Here is a 22,828-nt window from a genome sequence, read left to right as displayed (position 1 = left end):
AGAACGAAATAGTAAAGTGTGCGCACGATTTACTTTTTTTCCTGCATGTCATGTGCGGGGCTCCTTAATTTCCCATGTATACTTTTGCAGTAAATCTATCAATGCACTAGCAGTATACATGTATGTGTACACTTCTTGGAAGTAAATTAATAGCTTATAAAGTGCAACAGTGGTAAACTTTGAGTAAACAACTAGTTTACATCTTTTTCTTTATTATTGAACATGTAAACTTATAGGTATACTGTTAGTTTATTAGTTTATAGTACTCTTTGAAGAATACTCTCAGTAAACTACTAGTTTTATACTACAAGTATACTATAGTTTACTATTTACTATTTATTTATTTTTGCATGTTAAGTATACACTGAAATAAATATGTCTCAAGTATGTCTTATAGTAAACATTACAGTATACCATTATAAGTACACTTACTGCATTAAATATACTTGGAAAGTACTTGAACTTAAAATTAACTTGAAGTACACTTCTTGTTTGTATGGAGCATGAGATATTGCGACCGTGAAACCGTGCTTGTGTTCACGTATTTACTCAGCGCTGCAGATGTCATAATCACGGTCACACCGAAGGCTTCCTGCATGTGGAGGAGTCTCTGTCAGTGACATGGAAGGAAGGAGAAGCATCGCTGTTCCTCTATTTGTGACAAACACAGCAAAGTCATGTCCGCTTTCTACTGATCTCAGCAAAACCATAACCTGCACTTCCTTCCTCCTGAGATGACTGAAGTCTGGATGTGAAGACGCTCTAGCTGTATCACACGCATGTTTGCTGTCTTTTGAGGAAATGGCACAATCAGTGGAAATGGACTGGATTTTCTCTGAATCGATGAACTTTTAAAAAATGGTACTCTGAAATGGTAACAGCTAAATTAACTGGTTTCATTCAAATCAACATCAACATCACTTAAAGGGGGAGTTCACCCAAAAATGAAATTTCATCCATCCATCCATCCATCCATCCATCATCCATCTATCATCCAATCCACCCATCATCCTTTCATCCATCCATCAATTCACCCATCCATCCATCATCGATCCAACACATCCATCCATCCATCCAACACATCCGTCCATCATCCATCATCCATCCATCCATCCATCCATCCAACACATCCACCCGTCCATCCATCCATCCAACACATCCATCCATCCATCCATCCATCCATCCAACACATCCATCCATACATCCATCCATCCAACACATCCGTCCATCCATCATCCATCGATCCATCCATCCACCCATCCATCGATCCATCCATCCATCCATCCATCCATCCAACACATCCATCCATCCAACACATCCATCCATCATCCATCCATACATCCATCCATCCATCCATCCATCCAGCCATCCGCAGTATAATCGTCTGTCCCGCTGGAACTGAAGCGCTGTGATGGCCGGAGTGCCAGAGAAATGTAATCACTATAATGGCCATTAATCCAGCCTCAGAGATTCAGACATGAGATCATTCCCACTTTGGGAGGATAAACGGGGCTAATGTGAGCTAATTGGAGCCCACTGTCACTTCTGAGTGTGGGTTTAGATGAGTCTCTCTCACATGTCTTTTCACTACAAAGGCAAGAAAATGTAAAGGCAATGGATGTGTTTCAATAAAGATTTGCTATCCGTTGTTTGGTTTCTCTGTTTAACATATTTCTGTATGTGCACAACATGACAATAAGTTTCAAATGGGCACATTGTTATTGAGGAACGGCAGCACCTGGCTACAAAGGCAACATTTTAAGGCACTACTGATGAGCATCAAACATGAAAACTGTTCCAAAAGCTGTAGCCAGTAAAAAACACCTTCTTTTGGTCATATTTAAGGCAGTGCTTCTGTCCTTCATGGATACAGCAAACACAGAACAAACCCAGAGAAAACAATCCACCCAAGATGGAAGATAAAACCAGAGAAATGTCAATGTGGTGCGGGCCAAAAGCCTGAGACCATGTGAAAATGCTCTGAATTTAACAAACTGAGTCAACTGCTTGAGTCTCCATATCTGTCAGCACAATGCTTTCCATTAGGAACAGAGCCGATATCTCCAGTCCTATAAAAGCCTGATCTGAACGTTTGTGACATCATCACAAGCTCTCTTCATTGATCAATGGTAAATGTGTAATTATAGGCAAACATGAGCTCCCCGTAAGTAGACTCTGATCACAGCTACTCAAGCTGACCTGTAAAGCGGTTCAGTATCGACATGTTCAGAGTCTGTCAGACCGATAGAAATCCACTCTTCCAATCCAGCTTCAGACACTTCACCAAAGCAATGTGAAACCATTTTAGCTCTGTGAGAAAAAGTAGGTTTGGTGAAAAAACAATGAAATACTGAGGGTAGAGAGTCACGCTAGTGGAATATTTCAGGCAGACTAATGAAATGTTTGCATTTTTTGTACTTGTCATGTAAAAGGGAGTTCTTCTCTATATCAGTGTCAGTGTTTCTGAAACGCCTCCATCTTGAGTTTTCTTCACAATATTCCTTATTTAAATAATTCATACGCAGAATAAAGGGGCGGGGCCTGGTTGAGTTAGTTAGTAGTGTGTTGAAACTGGCGGTTATGGTAAGGGGCGGGACATTTCCCAAACACCAATCACAACACACCGCTCCAGCCGACCAATCAGAGCACATTGTGCTTTTCAGAAGGAGGGGCTTCATAGAGACAGGAACTAAACAGAGCATTACTGACAGACTGGGAAGAGAGGAGCTGCAACAATGGAGAATATGAGGAAAATAATCAACATTCAAGCAGGAAACCTGTTCTAGTAGAGCACAAAAACAACATCAAGACTTTGTGAAATGGCATAATAGGTCCTCTTTAAAACATTTGTCTCATTTCTCGTTTCTCACTCTGACCCCTGGGTTTAATCTGAATCTCACCCTTCAGCCAGATGCTCTGCCACGCACGCATGATGAAAACAGCCTCATAAACGAGGATTACAACAAGGCAGCAGGTCAGACTAATTGATTTGAGATGAGAGAAGAGAAAGATGCTCTGAAAGGAAAAAGAACGGGGCTCTCCTGAAAATCTCAAATGTATTCATATAGAGCTTTCCTCTTGTTTCAAAGCAGCTTTAAGGAAATTATTATGTTAATGTTTATAATATCTTCATGCCTTATAGTTGCATTTAGCAGATTAAAGCTGGACAATGTATGTGGGTAAAGTTTGATATATTTATATAGAGAGCTGTGTGATAATATAGTTTATATTTTGCGATGATAAATACAACTAATCAGTAGATTTGCTATATAGTATAAATCTCTTTGCGTAAAGCAGTAAATTTGGACATACTTAACAGATGACCTTTGATTTTACAAGCTCCTCTGAGAGATGTAAAAATAAACCTGACTTCTTGGCACTTTTCCATTGGTGGTGCATCATATTCTTCATTTTCTGTTCAGGGTCAGTAACAGAGCTGAACCCGACTGGTGTGTGCCATGCAAAAACTAGAGCTGCTGGAGTCACGTCACATCATTAAAGCTGATGTTTTCTGATGGTTCCTGCGGCTCTGCTGAAGATCAATTTACTTTTACAGTAGCATGTGTTTCATAAGGCCTCAGTCTGGCCTCAGCACAGACCAAGACAACAGCATTGAACTGTGTCAACAGAGTCCCTATATTTAGATATGTACACTGGCCTATCAGCCATGAACCTACCCACAATCCCTCAGGTCGGCACTGTTAAACCTGATGATACCCATGGCTGCATGTCAACGTGATTTTGTGTGAATATCTGTGCTATAGGAGATGTTACGTTATATTCTGAGGTTCATTTACTGAACATAATATGGTATAAGGTATCTATAATCTGGGTAAGGTCTGTACTGTTGAGATTCTCTAAAGTTAAGATATTGGCCCGGTTTCACAGACAGGGTTTAGATTAAGCCAGGATTAGGCCTAGACTAGCTTAAACCTCTGTGAAACTGGGGGATTGTTCATTAAATCAGGTGAACGTAGTGTATGCTGGGTTTTTTACATTGTGAGAGCAGAATAAACAGAAAAAGCCACATCAAAGCGCTTGATCAGAAGAGTTCTTGACACAAAAGCACTTGTGATACCCAACATTAACAATGTCAGAAATAACAGTGTTTGGAACAATGACTTGTCAAAATGTACATTTGTGAAATTTATTGTAGATGTAATCATTTATACTTTGACTTTTCAAAGCTTCAAGTGTTTTTGTGAGTCCATAATTGTGATAGTAGTTCCCCTACCGGAAAGAGCGTCCTCGTGCCGTAACTGTTATTCCTTTGGAGGAGGGCCTGGAGCTGGAGACAGACAGGGACCAGGAGGAGCCGGTAGAGGGAGATACCATGGCAGAACTAACGGCGGGAGGAGCCAGGGTGGAGCTTCGGTCTGCGTAGGAACTGGGGGACGACTGACGGAGGCAGAGCCGAAAGCAATGGAGTTCCAGGCGAAGCTGAGAGTCCGATGGACCAGGGCGACATCCACGTCCTGGAAGCCCAAGGTGGAGCCACTGGTTCGTTGGACCGAGGCAGAGATGGGGGCTTGGCAGGCTGGGGCGACGATGGAGGGAGTAAGGACGATGGGGAAGCAGAAGGGAAGGAGGAGCCCGGTGGAGCTGAAGGGGTGGAGGGTCGAGGTGCAGCCAGAGACCTGGAAGTCTGTGACGTGGCAGAGCGACGACTCAAAGAGGCCCCAGGTGGAGCCAAGGGAAGGAAGAGCCAAGGCGGAGTTGGAGTAACGGGCTTGGTGGCTTGAGGCAGAGGATCCACATGCCAAGGTGGAGTTGTAGACTGGAAGACCTGAGGCGGATCTGCAGAGCAGAGTGAAGCAAACAGAAGAAGAGCCGAGAAACTGAAGGGAACCAACAGAGGTGGAGGTAAAAAACTGTCTTGGGTAAGAAGACTTAAGTAGAAGACTTAAATTAAAAACAATTATGAATAACAATAGAATAGGACAGATAATTTCAAACCCCACCCACTGACGTGATTGTTGTTCATTGTTACATTTCAGTTCGTTTGTGGCATCATGGAGAAACTATTCATTAAATTCAAGCAGTGACAGAAGAGCCGATTATAAACATCTCAACATCATTATTATATCATCTATTCCTACATTGCCTCTGTGATGTGTCAGCAGATTATTGTCAGGGATTATGATTATAATTCAACTTGATCTTATTTATGTGTCTTTGTAGCACACACACACACACACACACACACACACACACACGCACGTCTGCATAAGAGCAGAGTGAGGCTTTTGCAATCACCTGTTAAAGTTTAACTGGACACACAGCAGCCTTATCAGCAGAGCAGCTGGACGAGATGGAGTGAGAAACACAGGAGAGGAAGAAAAGACCAGAGATATCTGCAGATATTTGTCTCCTATGCTGGAAAAAAACTAACAATGACGGGATCTAATCGCTGTCTAACGTCTGTGGATGGGTTTTCAAAGACTATCCTACAGCCAATTTGACATTTTGTGATCTAACTCTGCTTTTCTGGCAAAATCTACATTCATGTAGGAAAAAAAAAAAAAAACCACACACACACACACACACACACACACACACACACACACACACACACACACAAAAACAGTTGTTTAACAAATATTGCTAGCTTTAGACTCTCACATGAGAAAATAATCTGCCAACCCTAACCAACTGTGACACAACACTGCAAAAATTGTTCTTCCTCTGTATTTCTGTCTTGTTTTCCAGTACAGCTATCTAAACATTCTTAAATCAAGATACATTTACTGGAGAAGCAAAATGACTTGAGATATAAAGTCTTGTTTTCTGAAAATACACTGGTGTAGTCAGGCTTTGACTATCCTCACACCAGCCTTTATTATTAACAGAACTATGATCATGAATGGAGGGTGTAACTTATATATGTCCTAATGTTTATTACCAGAACACATTTTGTGTAGCTCAGTGATCTTGATGGGCACAAGGACTCTTACTACCCTTCGTGTCCATCTGACCTGATCGGGCTGAGGGGCCGTCACGATCTCTGCACAGGACAGGGATGGTCATCAGTCCTGAGCGACTGAAAACATGCCTCACCTTGTATTGTTCCTGCAGGGCGTTGGTACTGTGCCACGCCAGCTTTATGTAACCAGGGAGAGCTAACTTTTCTCATTTGTAAAAGGCACAACCTCATAGCAGAGGCTCTTCCATTAACACTAGGCTTGTTATGCTGATCATCATGTTGCATAATCACAAACTCAAGACACTTGTGACCTGGTTTAGGTACGGTTATCATTGTGCTCAAGCACAAGAAGAGGATCCAGATCACACATCTGGACATTCGATTTGATTGATCATCTGCTTTTGTTTCCTGCATTTCAGTCAGAAAGGTTGAGCAACACAATATATGCTTTGAGAACGAGCACAAAATTGTTCATTCGTGTCTTATGAGATTTCTGTGCACAGGAATAATGTGACTTATTCTTCAACCCGAAAACCAACCGGATGAACAGGATGAAAAGATGATGAATGAAGCTGGTGGTAAAAAGAGCAGCTTCTTCCAGCCGCCCACACATGTTGTGTAACGTGAAGTGTTTTCAAGTGCTAACAGGAAGAGGATTTCTGCTTCATTCACCACTGCACTGGACGGATCTGAGCGTCTGTGACCCCATTCACTCCTGCGGGTAACATCCGATTCAGGCAACACAGGTTTATTGGGGGAAAAAAAAAAAACATGCCTCTATAAACATATAAACTCCAAAAAAACATACCTATACATAAAACTGGCTGCAATTTCCAGCTGAAATGAACACTATAGAGAGGCATTAAAACACCTACAACTCATCTTCCTTTTCACACAAATTATAATTACAGTGGCAGATTAATAGATTAATAAAGACTTTTTTTTTGCACGGTTCTTATCACTACAAAACACTTTATCATAGTGCATGATTTGTAAACTAATAAATTTTGACGTTTGCTCCATATGTGTGTCTTTTCTGATGTAGTAAACTTGCTCGTCAGCTCACCGGTACAGCAGAGCTCTTGTGATGTGAAGCGCTCGAGTCCTGCGAAACACCAGTCACAATAAAAGACGACAAAGACTTGAAGAAGCAGCTGAATTGCTTCAGTAAGTGCGTTTTAACACTATCGGTTAGGTTTAAAATAGGCGGTATGTTATTTTCAAACACATTAGAGCATTAACCTTTCAGCAGCACTTACCAGACATTTCATTTACAAACTGCTGCAATATATACAACAACCAACATGATAAAACAGATTCATGTTCATCTGTTTTAGATAAAATTTAAAGAGGATCTATGTTGCAATTTTCCTACTTGAATGTTGATTATTTTCCTCATATTCTCCATTGTTGCAGCTCCTCTCTTCCCAGTCTGTCAGTAACGCTCTGTTTAGTTCCTGTCTCTATGAAGCCCCTCCTTCTGAAAAGCACAATGTGCTCTGATTGGTCGGCTGGAGCAGTGTGTTGTGATTGGTGTTTGGGAAATGCCCCGCCCCTTACCATAACCTCCAGTTTCAACACACTACTAACTAACTCAACCAGGCCCCGCCCCTTTATTCTGCGTATGAATTATTTAAATGAGGAATATTGTGAAGAAAACTCAAGATGGAGGCGTTTCAGAAACACTGACACTGATATAGAGAAGAACTGGAACTTTACAGAGCTTTTTCATGATCAAACAGCAACATTACACACTAAAGACAGATGAACATGGAATAAAGCTGGAAGCATGGAAAAAAGCAATTTCACTTTGAAAATGCTGAAAAAAAAATGCAAGAAGCAACATCTCATTTTGCAGAAATGTTGCCACAGGCATGTTTTTCCAGTGAGTCTGGGTTGGTTTTGGTCTATCTGTTAGAAACAGGGTGATGCTAAATACAGGTGTAAACGGGGTCCAAAACGTTTTGAGATTCAACTACCAATTAGTTGATGCAACACTAGAAGACACGATCTGTTATATGCCTAATTTCATGGGATGAATTCAGCAGACGCACTTATCCAAAGCAATCTGACAAAGATAAATGACAATATGCCACTTGTTTATGACCGCTCGTTGGCTTTCTTCACATCTGGCCAGAATAAAGTTCTCACACCTGTTGGCAGACATGATCAAGCATCTCACGCTAGATGATTTCCAAGCTGGTGTCACAGTTGAACACGTCGTGGCTGCCAGTGCGTGTCTTGTTCAAACGTGAGACTCTTCTCAGCTTTGAGGTTTGGGTCGTCAGTGAAGCGTCTCTGTGCTGGTGTGGGTGGAGGTCGGAGTCGTGCGTCATGCAGTGTTAGCGGTCTATGGGAGCTCAGCTGTTCTTTAAGACATTGCTCCAAATCTGGCCAATTAACACCTGCAGCACAGTCTTACTGGAGCATTGAGCTGGAGACGGCGCTGCTCGGTGTGCTGAAGACTATTAATAGTGTCTCAGAAACATGAGTGCACAACCAGGGCTGTGTGCTGTTCAATCATTGCCATCTAGTCCTCGTACATGTTGGCAGATGGACGATGACTGCGTTTGGATCAGTAACATGCCTTAGTTTACACTGAAAGACAAAAATCTGACCGATTCAAAAGCATTCAAACAGTCTAGTGAAGAAAAGACCTGTTGTAATGTGCATTTTATTACACGTCTATTATATATACAAATCTGTTAATTAAATTATCTTTGTTTTCATCATGTTTTGAGTCGTTCTTCATCAGAGATGTTGTCTGACAGTATCTGTACTGCATGATTCCAGTTTCCTGACACTTTGTAACACTGTTATGCAAATCCAATGACAAATATTTCAGTATCACGATTATCATCTCCAGTGTCCGCATCAGATCCCACATTAAACTGATTCTCATGGAATGACTCAGAGCGAATACAGGCTCCAGAATCCAGTATCTGGCCTAATTCCAGCTCTCCGTGTTTGCGTGGGATTCACTGCTTTCTGCTTCTGTGAAAACGAGAAACGAAGAGCTGTGAACGAAGAGAACGGCTGCGTGATATGTTGTCCTGACCTCTACGAGCTTGAGGTTATCAGTAGCAGATTGTAATGGTTGCTGTACGTCTCGGTTCATGATGTGTAACTCATCTTCAGTTAATTAACCCCCGTGTACTTGTTGCATAGCTTCAAATTTAGAGTATATTCAAAAGCAAGTCTCTTTAAGTAGTTATTTTTGCACTCCGCATGAATCATGTTTTGAACACTACACTATATTCACTTAGCTTTAATTAGCACTGCTTTCCTTCGCTCTGTTAGTGTGGTGTGAATGAATCTGTGTGAAGGTGTCATCGTAGTACGCTGTTCAACAACTACTAACCCATCAGCCGCTAACTGTTGATAGTATGATTGTTAACGCTGCCGTGATTGAAGAACCTCACTGGACTCATAGAGAGAAAAGCAAGTCTGTATTTTTTAGGAGTTTAGACAAATAATTAGAATATCTAAGTTCATTTATATGGTGAAAAGGCAGCCGTGGCAGAGGGACTAATGTAGATTAGTGTTTCACCAGCAAAATAAAAACAATGACTTTATATCACGCAATTCTGACTTTGTCTCACAATTTTGACTTTATTTCTCACAATTATGACTATTTTTCGGAGTTACGAGTTTATAACTTGTAATTCTGACTTTATTTTTTTTGCAAATGCAAGTTTATATCTCAATTCTTTTATTTCTCATAAATCTATTTCTCACAATTCAGACTTTATTTCTCAGTTGCAAGTTTATATCTCAATTTTGACTTTATTTCTCGTAAATCGGACTATTTTTCCACAAATGCGAGTTTATATTATAATGCTGACTTTATTTCTCGCAGTTGTGTTTGTATCTCACAATTCTGAATTTATTTCTCGTAGTTGTGAGTTTATATCTCGCAATTCTGTATTGGTGAATTGCAGCATGCATTTGTGGGAATGTTTGGTGCTTTTAACCGTTCCTGACTTACAAAGAACGCCCTCCACTCACGTCAAACCATAATCAAGGTGAACATCCCAACCGCTTCTCATAAGAAATCTCCCCTTACCACTCAACATGACAGGTTCCCACTTGTTCTTAAACAATGAACTCAAAAAGACAGGCTGAACGCATTCATCTTAGCATGTCTTACATTCTCCGTAACCTGACGATCCTTGAAATAGACACCCAAAAGTAATATTTGCTTCTTCAAGCAACTTTTACCCAAACGTAAGAAACAATTTCACAATGCTTCAGTGCAACAAAGCCTAATTCATCTAATACTGTACATCTAAAATTTCATGCGGCACAACTCAAAGAGTAAATCTGACAAAGGAAACACCAGTAAGCGCCCAATCTCTGTGCATATCACACTGACCTTTAAAACAGTCAAATTTTGCACTCATTCTATAAAAATAAACCAAAAAGAGGACGTGTGCTGTAGTGTGAAACCATCATTGATGCTGACGTTCATCAAATGATGTTTGGTTCCTTGCCACCATTGAACTTTAGCTTACTTAATAGTAAAAAACTATTAATATTCAGTTCATGAACACCATATTGTCTTCTGTAGAGCTTCATATAGTTGAAAACTGAAGTTGCAATTAAAACTGAAATGACAGATTCCTGATTGAAGAATTGGGCAACACTGACTTTTTTCCTGTTTGTTATGTAAGGCTGCTTTGAAGCAATCTGTACGGTATGAAGCGCTATATAAATAAACATGACTTGACTTGGGTTACGAAGAGGAAGCAGAGCGGTGATCGTTTCAGCAATCGGATGTGGTGTCATCACATGCTTCAGAAACCATCTGTATCTGAAATTAACCACAAGGCAACAGGAAACCAAGTGGGCGGGGGGGAGGAAGTCTCACCTCATGTAGGATTCATGTTACAGAAAGACACCCGTGAGGTGCCGTTTTCCAAGAAAAGGTCAGAGTCATGAACAAGAGGGAAAGATAAGACCAACATTTACAGGAGAAACATGGCAGATCCTAACAGAGAGCGTTTAGTTGATCTGGAGGTGGTTAATGGTCTGGGGATATTTCTGGTCATCTTTTTATAGCACACTTGAAAGGGTGTTATGGGAAGAGAAGCACAGCACATGGGGGGGATGGAATGAACACACCAAACCAGACTGGATAACCAAAAAATAATTCAATATTTATTTGCAGTACAAACAAGTCTTGTATTGGTTTTCATATACTATACAATACATACGGACAATTTTATATCCTTCATAAACCAGAAAATTTAACTGCCCGGTTACCAAGCCCAGTATTATACACATATATAGATTGTATCTTTTAAAAAATGTATACAGCACATATAAAACAGCTCTTTGACATTTGAAGCTGTAACACGATGCCGACGCATTGTCAAATAAAAATCCCTGAAAAATTCCTCGGTGAGGTAAGATATACATTTCCTTATTCGCTCGTCTAGTTCCTGGGTGTCGTTCTCTTCCATTCTTACGGTTATTAAATCGCACAACTGTTGTGTAGCTACAAGAAATGTCCACAGAAAGCCTTGTTCCTGTGTTCTGGCAATATACAAACGGAGAAAAACATGAACCATTCCTCTCTCCCATTGTTACGGATACAAACATTCCTCCACGAGAAGCAGCCTGAAATCAAGATTTACATGTAAATAAAGAAGCTGTGAAATGAAGCACGTTTCAGTCCCGAGGTGACGCCGTGTTGTTATTGTGACTGGGTGACGACGTCTCCAAAGTTGTTTCAAGCATGAGAAAGAGTCGTCCACGATGATATATTAAGGGGACGACCGTTGCATATCCGCACAAGATGAATACTATATAATATATATATATATATTTTGAGATATATGAAAAGGCCACAGGAGTCAGTAATAGCACATTTATTATGGAAATCCGTGGGGGAAATCGAATCGGATGAAACGCACACCCAGTAGCCAGTGAGAGACGTCACTTCGGACACCCCGGGCGAAACGCCGCCTCAGTTTCAAGCTATATCTCTGTGGATCTCTAGTATCAAAAGTAGAAGAGTCAAAAACCCGAGGCCATTTTCTAGAAAATACTGCAAAGGGTTGTTGAGTATATTGCAGAGTAACAAACATAACCTTGACTGACCCGTTAGAGACCATTAGTCGTCTATTATTATTACTACATATCGGTTTCTTTAAAAATGAACAAGTACAACGATTTCTAAAGAGAAATACAAAGAGTATTGAACAGTCAGAGTAGGAAAGAATTAAAAAGGTTATATAAGGCCAGCTTAAAGCAACCCTGTTAACTCAAGCACTCGTCCACTCGGGTCCAGTCGCTCGTTCCTGCGGTCAGGAACGCCCTCGCTACACACTGTTTACTGCCGGAGCAGCAAGAGTAGTTAAAAAAACAGTCCTCAACATTCAGTGACGTGCCGCACCTCGAGAGGATCGCATGCCCAAATACATCGAGTGAATAGATATACTCTTATTGAGAAATTAATACAATATATTCATACTGTAACGAGAATCACCAAGGCCAGAAGGTGAACGAGCCCGAACCGAGCCGGGACTCGTAGCTAGGACACAAACGTCGATCTGTCGTTTGCAGTTAAGGAACAATGAGCTTTAAGTGCGCGCGTCGTCGCTCGCCGGTCCCACGCAGCTGCGCGGCCTCGTCGCAGCCTAGGACTGGCAGGACCTCTGAATGTCTCTTTCTGTGTGTGTTGGAGTACCGCTTTTAAGTGCCAAGAAGTGAAAGGCTTCACCACTGTGCAAAACGCATTAGGTCATTGCAAACGTAGAGCGAGAGAAAATAAAGAGGGGGAGGAGGACTCACAATGTTTGTTTGTGTTGGTTCGGCCACTACTTTGACGATGTTTCGTCTGCGAGGAAATATACAAAGATATAGAAACAGACAGACTGCATGTGTTGAATGTATTGTGCACCTCGGTGATGCCAATCCAAACCACCAATCCGACCCTACATTCTCCTCCAGTTAGAAAAGACAAAAATCCCAGTCGGTACGTTGGCACCCTTCGAGACAGGAGAGGTCGAGGGCATCGCACAGCAGTTCCGCTTCCTTCTCTTCGAGTGAAGCGCTGTGCGCTCGTGTTTCTTCTGGTGTATCAAACCGTGACAGAAAAAGAACAGTCTGTTCCATGAAGGCAAGAAAAGCTGCATTAAAATCCACCGGAATAGCTGCAGGGGCTTCAGAGGGCCCCGTGTGCTGAACCACCCTCCGTCCCTCCCTCCGCCGCCGCGGCTGCTGGCCGCTCCTCCGGGTCAAAAGCTCCCCTGGAGACGGGAGATAAACATTCAAAGGGTGGCTGCTCCCACCCAGCGTCCTCTGCTGGCCTTCATGTGGACTCCAGCGTGTCCAGCTGGAACATGTTGTGATTGGTCGGCGTGGTGAAGAAGAGCTGGTCGTTGGGCGAGCGGTTGTCGCAGGGGCTGTTGAGCCCCAGTGTCCTCTCGAAGTCCAAGAGCTGCCCCATGAAGTTGAAGTTGGGCGAGATGTTGGACTTCTTGCGCTTGACGAAATCGTAGGCGTCGTTGAGCGACAGGTTGAGCTTCTGCATCAGGTACGCCACCGTGACGGTGACCGAGCGACTGATGCCTGCTAGGCAGTGCACCAAGATGCCACACTTTTTGGAACGAGCTTCATCTGAGGAACAGAAGAACACAAAGAGATGAGCCTTGAATGCCAGACGAGCCCAACTGAATCACACACACACACACACACACACACACACACACAGAGTGAATGAACTCAAGGCAGCATGAAAAACTTACACATTAAAATACAAAAAATAAAAAAAACTCTTTCTGAATGAACAGAGGTCATGTAGAAATGGGTCAGGATGGTCGACTAGTTGCTTTAAGCTCTACTAGAAAGTTTTATCTTGATTTTAACTGAGGCTCAACTTTGACTTAAACTAGGAGTTGTCAAAAATATCGATATGTATCAATACTGAAAACTCCTTTTCTGCAGTATTGATCCACCGATACCAGCTGCATGTTCTCATTCCTGCAGGTTTCGCTCACATCAAAAGCGTGTGCACCGCTGATCCATATGTCGCTCTCATAAAGCCGCCTCTCAAACAGCTCGAGAACCAAATTGAGCTCTTTTTGTGGTTTATTGCTCTTAAACGGTCAAATACATGCGTGGAAATTCCCATCTTGCCCAGTATTCAGGTAAATAGTCCATTTTGGAATGTAAACAGTTGAGAGAAAACGTATGTTGTGTAACAGTATATTGGATCCGTGCATCAGCTCTTAAAGTGACAGCAGCCTAATAAACCTGCTGCTGTCTGTCATGTTAATAAAGGACAAAAAAGAAAATCACTCACTGCTCTTGACTCAATTTTATTAATTGTAATTGTAAGCATTCACCAGCTTCAACAACATTTTAAAAGACAATTACAGTCAGACTACAAATATTTTATATATACTGCTGGCCTGTATACTCAATCGATGCCTGTTCGCAACAAGACGAGTGTTTGGTACAAAAATTCAGTGAAATAAACAAGAAATAAAAACGCTTTTTTCAGCTGCATTAGCACCGGCTTTTTAAGGGGTTGTCAAGTTAAAAACAGCATAAATGTGTCTCTCAAGCTGGGATTCATTGTTAAAATAAAAATGACAAGAAACCCCAGCTGTTGTTAAATGACAGAACAGATCCTATGTGACTGCTCCTTTATCAAACCTCATTGGTTCTTGTGTGTCACCTGACTGAACATCAAACCTCATTGGTTCTTGTGTGTCACCTGACTGAACATCAAACCTCATTGGTTCTTGTGTGTCACCTGACTGAACATCAAACCTCATTGGTTCTTGTGTGTCACCTGACTGAACATCAAACCTCATTGGTTTGATACACGAGTTGATCAATGTTTTGGTTTGATTTGAAAGTAAATGTTATCAAAAAGTGAACAGAAGCACTAGAGTTGTTTGGATTACTTTAATTTCTGTTTCCTTTAGGTCACTTGAAACTTTCAGACACCACTGACTACAACTGTGTGGACAAACAGTCATCCAAGCAATACTAGTTAGTTAAAAGAAAGTCTCAGGTTCGGGATGACGTGAGGATGAGTAAATGATGACAATTTTAGTTTTTAGTGAACAATCCTTTTAAAATACAAGCCTGATGAGTGTCTGTTGGACACTGAACCTGTGTAATCCTGTAGGACAATTAGTCAGTAGGCACTCGTTTGGAAAATAAGTAGTTACATGCCAACTTTTTAAGGAGCAAAAACTAAAACTCTACTGCACTCCTGAAATTACTAACCACAAAACAGGTCGAGACTGATCTAAAGTCTCCTTCAGAACAGAGCAAGGGCTTTCAGTGTGGAGTCTGTGCAAATGTTCTGAGAAAAACATTGTGAAAGTGAATTTTTTTTATTATTATTATTTTATAAAAAAAAAAAAAAAAAAAAAAATTTTTTTATATATATATACATATATATATATATATATGAGTAAAAAAAATAAAATAAACAAAGATTAAAATAAGAAAAAGACTGAATAAATGAACAAACAAACATCTAACAGTACAGTAGCACGAGTTAATATAAACGCTAAATATTTTCCAATATTTGTCATTATCCATATATTTTTTTTTTTTTTTCCACAGTACAAGTTGGGTTGTTATACCTGGGTTATCATCATTAACTAAAACTATTTATTTCTGTTTAATTAAAGCTGAAATCAAATACATTTTTAATTATTTATTTATTTTTAGAAAAGTTCAAAAGAAAATTAGAAATGTTGCTTCGGCAATAAACTGAAACAAGTTTAAAATTGAAGCACTCAAATTATTAACTGGAAATAAAAATAAACTAAAACAAAAATTAATTAAACCTTAAAAAGCAATATTTAAAAAACTAAACGCAAAAACAAAAGCACATAAAATTCTAAAAAAAAAAAAAAAAAAAAAAAGTAATTAAAAATATTAATGAAACATAATAAAACTAAAATAAAAACTGCTTTATACAAGAAACTATATAGCTATAAGCTATATAAACTATACAGCTGTAGCGTGAGGATGTTTGGGGCTCTAAACGACGGAAACGAGTTCAGCGGCCGATGATAAGAGAAGCGCATTTCAGACGCTCCACACACACCATCACGAGAGAAACACCCTCTAAACTTCTCTAGAACTCATCTGTGAATGGGAAACATTACAGCTATACATTATTTAGAGACAAAGTGCATCTGGTTTTGTGGGGCATGACGTACTGCAGAGCCATTAGTGCCAGGCGAGGCTGAGTAAAGTGGCCATTTCCTCTTCTCTGCTCGTGATGGATGCTGAACCCTGGAACAATGAGGTCACTTCCCCCAGAACCACTGGCTCCAACACGGAGGCGCAGCGAACGGTTTCTAAGCTTCGATTAATTCGTTAAATCGGTATGTAAAACAACACCACTGACCTCTTTAGCTTATGCTGCTTTCGTCTAAACAGGAAGTTTCTTTCAGCAAGACTTCCTAATGTCAATAGCTCATGAAAAGTATGTTTACACAGCAAAAGTGAAAGTGTTCAAACTGAACAACAACGTCCAGCCGCATAACAGGATGTTGTGATAGTTCAGTGCACTAGTTTGCCCTTCCGTTTCTCACTCACCAACACGAGTGTTATAATAACGCACATCCACATTAAATGATTATTTCTCCAGTCAATGAGCCTTGTGTCATCATCTACTCATCCTCAAGAACAACATGAATTACTACCATTGTTAACTCATCTGTAATATCGTTCCTACAGACTCAATGATCATAAAAGCTAGAAACCAGAACAACAGGTTCCAGTCAAAGGCGTGTGAATGTCAGAGCACATGGACAAACGTGAATGGGACATGATTTCAATTCCTGTGGTGTTTCTCAGACTGTAAAAACATCGACAGCCAATCAGAATCAAGCTTGAGCATTTAAAGCGGCAGACGACAAAACTACAGTGCGCTTGGAATAAACAGAATGACATCGTTCACTGATGTGGACGCTAGTATATGGTTATTGTTCTCGGAGTGAATGGGCTTTAAAGCTGTACATTAAACACCGTCACATGATGTAAACAGTGAGCTCAAACATTTTTTAAAGATCTACAGAACAAAACTTTCAGCACTTGATAGGAGAGAGAGCATAAAGACTACAACTAAAGTGACTTCATGAAAGAGTGTTTGTAACGCAGATATAACCTCAGTCTCGATGTTTTTAGGAAATGACTTTAGAAGGTGTCAACCGAGCCCTGCCACAAACGACACGTGTGGCTTCATCTGAAAACACAAGAGAAACTAAAACCTTTTCCATCCTTGTTCAAGCTTTCTACCCGCTCAAAGCGAGACATGAGATCTGCGTGTGCTGTGATTTGTGTGTCGATTCACTCATGGTTCAGTTGGCTCTGTGATCTACGGCCCACATCGATCACTTCTGCAGAGCTCGCTGAACCCATCAGATCCACTTACTCTGCTGCACCATTCCAGTAATGTCTTACATCACCCTAGGAAAGCTCGTCTGACCCGAGAACATTTGATTGAGAAATACCACAATTATGCTTAACGCAGACGGTCACGCAAGTGTTAACCTGAACGGCTTAAAGGGTTAGTTCACCCAAAAATGAAAATAATGTCATTAATTCCTCACCCTCATGTCGTTCCACACCCTTAAGACCTTCGTTCATCTTCAGAACACAAATTAAGATATTTTTGATGAAATCTGAGAGGTATATGACTCGTCCATAGACAGCAATATAATCAACACTTTCAAGGTCCAGAAAGGAACTAAAGACATTGTTAAAACAGTCATGTGACTGTATTCTCGTCTCTTCATAACATTAAGGTTGAACCACTGCAGTCACATGACTGTTTTAACGATGTCTTTAGTACCTTTCTGGACCTTGAAAGTGTGTATTATATTGCTGTCTATGGATGAGACATAAACCTCTCGGATTTCATCAAAAATATCTTAATTTGTGTTCTGAAGATGAACGAAGGTCTTACGGGTGTGGAACGACATGATGGAGAGTAATTAATGACAGAAATTACATTTTTGGGTGAACAGCTTATTTATTTAACATCACATCTCACATAACAAATGGACACACAAATGATAAGGTTTGGCGTCACTAACAGGGAATAACATGATTTATTAATAAAGTCTTTTAAAACACGGTTTATTTGCATTTCCAGGTTATGGGTTTGTGTGTAAACTGGGACAACGGGTTTGATCAATGAGCCGATTTTTCGGATATATCAGCGTGTCGGTGTGTATGTAAACATGCTCAATGTCTAGTGATGACTCTATGTCACTTGTTTTCTGTGTAAATCTGACCCATCTGACCCTTGGCAATGCACTTCAGTTCACAGCAGAATGAATTCAAGAAAAAGAGCTGACGTGAGGAGTTTGGAGTTTGGAGTTGAATAAACTATGATCTGATGGACATGAGCCTTAAAATTCTGAAAGTCCAAGAGGCGGGAAAACTTACCTATGAAAGAAATGGCTTCTGGGAAAAACTGAGAGAGGTTTTGGCTCCAGTGATCAGAGATGGGAATTTGTTTGTACTTGAATTCCCCGTCGTGTTCAAACATGTTGGGCAGGTTGGGAGTCACGTTCAGGATGTACTTGATGTTGTACTTGCCCAGAACGTCCAGGTTGGTGGAGTCTTTGGCACAGCCCAGGTAAAGATACGGTAAAATCTGGACTGGGAATGCTGGTTGGTTACTGGGTAAGGGGCTGCCCTCGGACTCCGTGGCACTGCCCGGCTCCCGGTCCGACTCACCGTCGGAACAGTCCGAACTGATCCGCAGTCCACCCAGACCCAGAACGGACGAGGGCGGAGAGCTGCTCGGACAGGAGCAGTCCAAGTTAGTCTCGCAGTGCTCTGGATATTCAGTCTGAAACTTGTTAAATCCTCCTGGAACATGCCAGATAACAAACACTTCAGTATCATAAGTCATCTTTAACAGATCATGTTACTGTACATTTAAAGAGTGAAAAAACTATAGAACGTTTGCACACAAATGACTTGTATTATAACAGCCTTATGTAAATATGTGTCTATGGCAAGGTGTTCTAACACTCCTTACAATGTTATTAAAAAGCAAATTTTAGTATACTAAAATACTAATATATGCAAATAACTAAAATAGTAATAAGTCTCGTAATCATTAGTAATCCAAATAATATCCACTAATATCTAAGTACACACTGTATCTATTTATTACACACTATTGTGTATTCCAATTGGTATTATCTACTACAAAAGTCACTAGTCATGCTGACTAGTTTTTATATATGACAAAACACGAATAACTAGTGAGATAAGAAATGTTACCATTAAAACTGTAACGGATGACAGCAACAGCTGGATTACTGAATAGTTAAAGGGTTAATTCACCCAAAAATGTTCATTCTGTCATCATTTACTCACGCTCATGCCATTCCAAAGCTGTACGACTTCCTTCAGTGGAAAACAAAAGATGATATTTTGAAAAATGTTGGTAATGGTAACCAAACAGTTTTGGTGACCACTGACTTCCACTTTATGGACAGTCAAAAAAACAGAAATGAGGCATTTCTTAAACCATCTTTTGTTTTCCATAGAAGAAAGTCTGTCATTCAGGTTTGGAAGGACATAAAAGGTGAGTAAGTAAACTATTTATGAGTGAACTATCTCTTTAATATCTAAACCACAGATCCTCATAAAACTCAAACGGCAAAATCACCAATGGAAGAGTTACATAAGGGCTAGGAGCAAAGGATTAAATGCTAATATCTAATGAATAAGTACGAGTGAAAATGAAAAAAATATATTATTTCTAGTAAATAAATCCGAGTAAACAAATCCGGAATGAGTGTTAAACGTGTCACAAGTTGAATGTTGGTCACGTTGTGAACGATCATGACTGACACTCGATGTGTATTTTGTGAATGGTGGCGAAACCGAGAATTACACAGACAAACTCCATTTTCACGACAAAACGCTCGACATGTGCTTATATTTGCACATAAATATCGAATAAAACGTGTAGATTTATCGAAAAGAGTCCAACCGCGTCGTGATTCAGTCTTTTTGGTCGTTCATTCATGAATTGCTCGTTTCCCCTCTGAAAGACAACATGGCGGAGCCATTTTAGGAAATTAATTGAAAACATCTTTGTTTCTCTTTTTAAAGGATTGCAGTCAAAACACACCACGAGAAAGACAAAAAATGGTACAAATGACCTATTTTAGGAGCAGTGTGTTCTTACAAAGAAGCCTGACAGAATCAAAATATTTCACGTAACGTTAGCGAGAGCGCGACCAAACAGTTCGTAACCTAAACGAACTTTTTCACGGTTTAAAAGCCAAAGAGCGGGAGCGATTTAATCCATTTCTCTCTCTCTCTCTCTCTCACACACACACACACACACACACACACACAAAGCGTTTCGAGCTCTTAAAAGTTTTGAATGGCAAATCAAAGTCCAAATAAATCAATCTCCTTGCCTTCCAGGTAATACGCTTTACAGCCGTCATCGCGGAGCTTCTGCATGAGGAGCCCGAGCACGGAGCCCGCGGCGCCGCTCTCCTGCCAGTCCGCCGTCGCCTCGTCGTACAGCAGCACCGTGTCCGTCTTACAGCGCTTGACGAACTTCTCCTTGTCCTCGTTATTGGGGATGATGGAGCGGATGGGCAGGTTGCCCTTCTTCAGCCTCCGCAGCATGAGTCCCGGAATGGCCAGGTTGATGGCGGACTCGATGTGCGAGGACTCGAAGAGCTCGTGCGAGCGGCAGTCGAGCAGCAGCAGCGAGCCGCCGCCGGACTGCAGCTCATCCTGCAGCCATTCCGCGCTTTTGCTCGACATCATCATCACGCCGCTCCAGAGAGTGTTTTTCATGGGGGAGAACGGGCGAGGCTGCTGTGTGCGACAAAACGGGGGGAAACGGCGTCCATAAGAGGCTGAGGAGGCTGCTGCGGCGGCAGGGTGATCCGTCAGACCCGGTGAAGAGCGCGGCTCATGATCGCGATCTGTCCGCTCGCCTGTTTGTCATCTTCTGATGGCTGTGTTTGACAGGCTGCAATAAAACGAACGCGTCATCACACGAGTGGGCGGAGCCTGTCCTGGAGGATTTAAAGGCGCAGCGCCTCTTATTTTCCCTCGCAAAATAATGAAGCTGTTAACTCTTTCCCCGCCATCGTTTTATTTGACTCTTTGACTCTTTCATCGTTTTAGTTGCCAGCCAGCATTTTTGATCACAAAACTAATGGCCCCCAGATTATTTTGTTGTATGAATCTGTAAACGGTCAATATATCAAAAAAACATTTTATTCTAGCTTCATTCATTCTTTTTTATATTTGAATGTGGGTAAGTTTCATAAAAAAAGCAAACAAAAACCTGTGAAAATCGCATTTTTGTCAAAGACTTCATCCGGATGGGATTCAGAACAATGATAAAAACATACATGGAGATGAAGTCCATCAAAGCTTCACAGTCGTTTCCTCTTCATGGGTTCGACATTTCATTCAGTAACGTTAGACAGTTTTTATTTATATGCTGTTTAATGTTTGATAATCACATTAGCTTACTTGAGCGTAAACAACTTCTATCCACTCCTTCTGGTTTATGCTGATCTTCTTCTTCGCTTGTTTTTGGATCCAAAGATGCTGTACTATTTCAGATGTGGAACAGCGCCCCCTACCGTATAACAGGGAGAACGCGGATTGACGGAAAATGTTGTCAGTGGCAAGGAAAGAGTTAATATTCACTATAAGTCCCCCTGTTGTCAGTAAAAATGTCTTTAAATAGGGTGAATGTAACTCTACACCCTTGCCTCATTTATTATACGCAGATCTATGAATATGCTAATTAGCCCCGCCTCCACTCACTCAGAGATCCACTCGGTCAACTTGAGGTAAATGCTCTTTACATCGTCTGACACATAATAATTAATTTGACTGACTATATTATCAAACAGCTGCTAATAATGTTAAAAACACCACATGGACGTATAAACAACGTTAACAACTTGATTTTCTCCACGGGGGACTTTAAAAGTAATGCTGCCTCATCTATACGCTAGTGCACTTCTCTTCAGGGAAAACAAACCAAAGGTGTCTTTTCAAGCACAGACACATACAGATTGTTGTCCAGTATGTACGAGCTGTCAAAACAACTTTGAGGGAAGATGTGCCGTATGATCTGTATATTGTACGTTCTTAAAGGGATAGTTCACCCAAAAATGAAAATTCTGACATCATTTACTCCCCCTCAAGTCGTTCCAAACCTGTCTGAGTTTCACAAAAGAAGATATTTTAAAGAATGTTGGTAATCATTCACCCACTAACTTTCTCAGTATGTTTTTCCTATTATGGAAGTCAATGTGTGCCGTCAACTGTTTAATGTTTGGGTGAACTATCACTTTAATGCAGATGAGGGACAGACAAGAAGATGGTTCTTCACTGAATCTAAGGTGTTCACCCTCAAAATCACTTTTCACACACCTGTAATAATGATCACTCATGCACAATAAGACTATGAATAAAGTAAATAGGGTCCTTTTCACGTGGTAATGCAGTGAAGCCCTAAATATTTGATCCTAGTGTTCTCTTCAGACAGCACGCGTGTACGGTGACGGTGATCTGTGCGGTTGACGGTACACCGGCCCTTTAAGGCTCGCGCTCTGAATCAAACAGTGTTTATGTGTGTAGATTGTGAATGGATCAACCTCAGTTTAAAAGTTAATCTCATTAACCATCAACTCTCTTTCATACATCCAACCACGAAAGGTCTGATTCTTACTTTTAACCACGGCTGTGTAACATCTGATGGTTTAAAGATGAGCTCAAAGGATTGAGCAATATGACATGGTGTTAATTCCCAACATATGAGAGGCCTGGAACAGTGCTGCTCTCCAGGAATGAGGCCAGCATCTCGATCATGTGAATGAAGCTCAGAATTCCCAACATTCA

The 22,828-nt window shown here is 40.9% G+C and overlaps 1 protein-coding gene across 1 annotated transcript; it reads right to left on the bottom strand.

Annotated features, from left to right (window-relative positions):
* Positions 1-11,061: 11,061 nt before the first annotated feature.
* dusp7 (dual specificity phosphatase 7) lies at positions 11,062-21,015 on the bottom strand. Its single transcript, XM_051913358.1, has 3 exons — positions 20,365-21,015; positions 18,362-18,790; positions 11,062-13,549 (listed from the first exon to the last, which is right to left on the bottom strand). The coding sequence occupies exons 1-3, from the start codon at positions 20,753-20,755 to the stop codon at positions 13,242-13,244; spliced, it is 1,128 nt and encodes a 375-aa protein (XP_051769318.1). The 5' UTR covers positions 20,756-21,015; the 3' UTR covers positions 11,062-13,241.
* Positions 21,016-22,828: the final 1,813 nt, after the last annotated feature.

Source organism: Ctenopharyngodon idella, chromosome 11 (genome assembly GCF_019924925.1).
Source record: "Ctenopharyngodon idella isolate HZGC_01 chromosome 11, HZGC01, whole genome shotgun sequence".
NCBI lineage: Eukaryota > Metazoa > Chordata > Actinopteri > Cypriniformes > Xenocyprididae > Ctenopharyngodon > Ctenopharyngodon idella.
The sequence above is the reverse complement of the archived record's forward strand: the minus strand, read 5'-3'. Positions and strand labels throughout refer to the sequence as shown.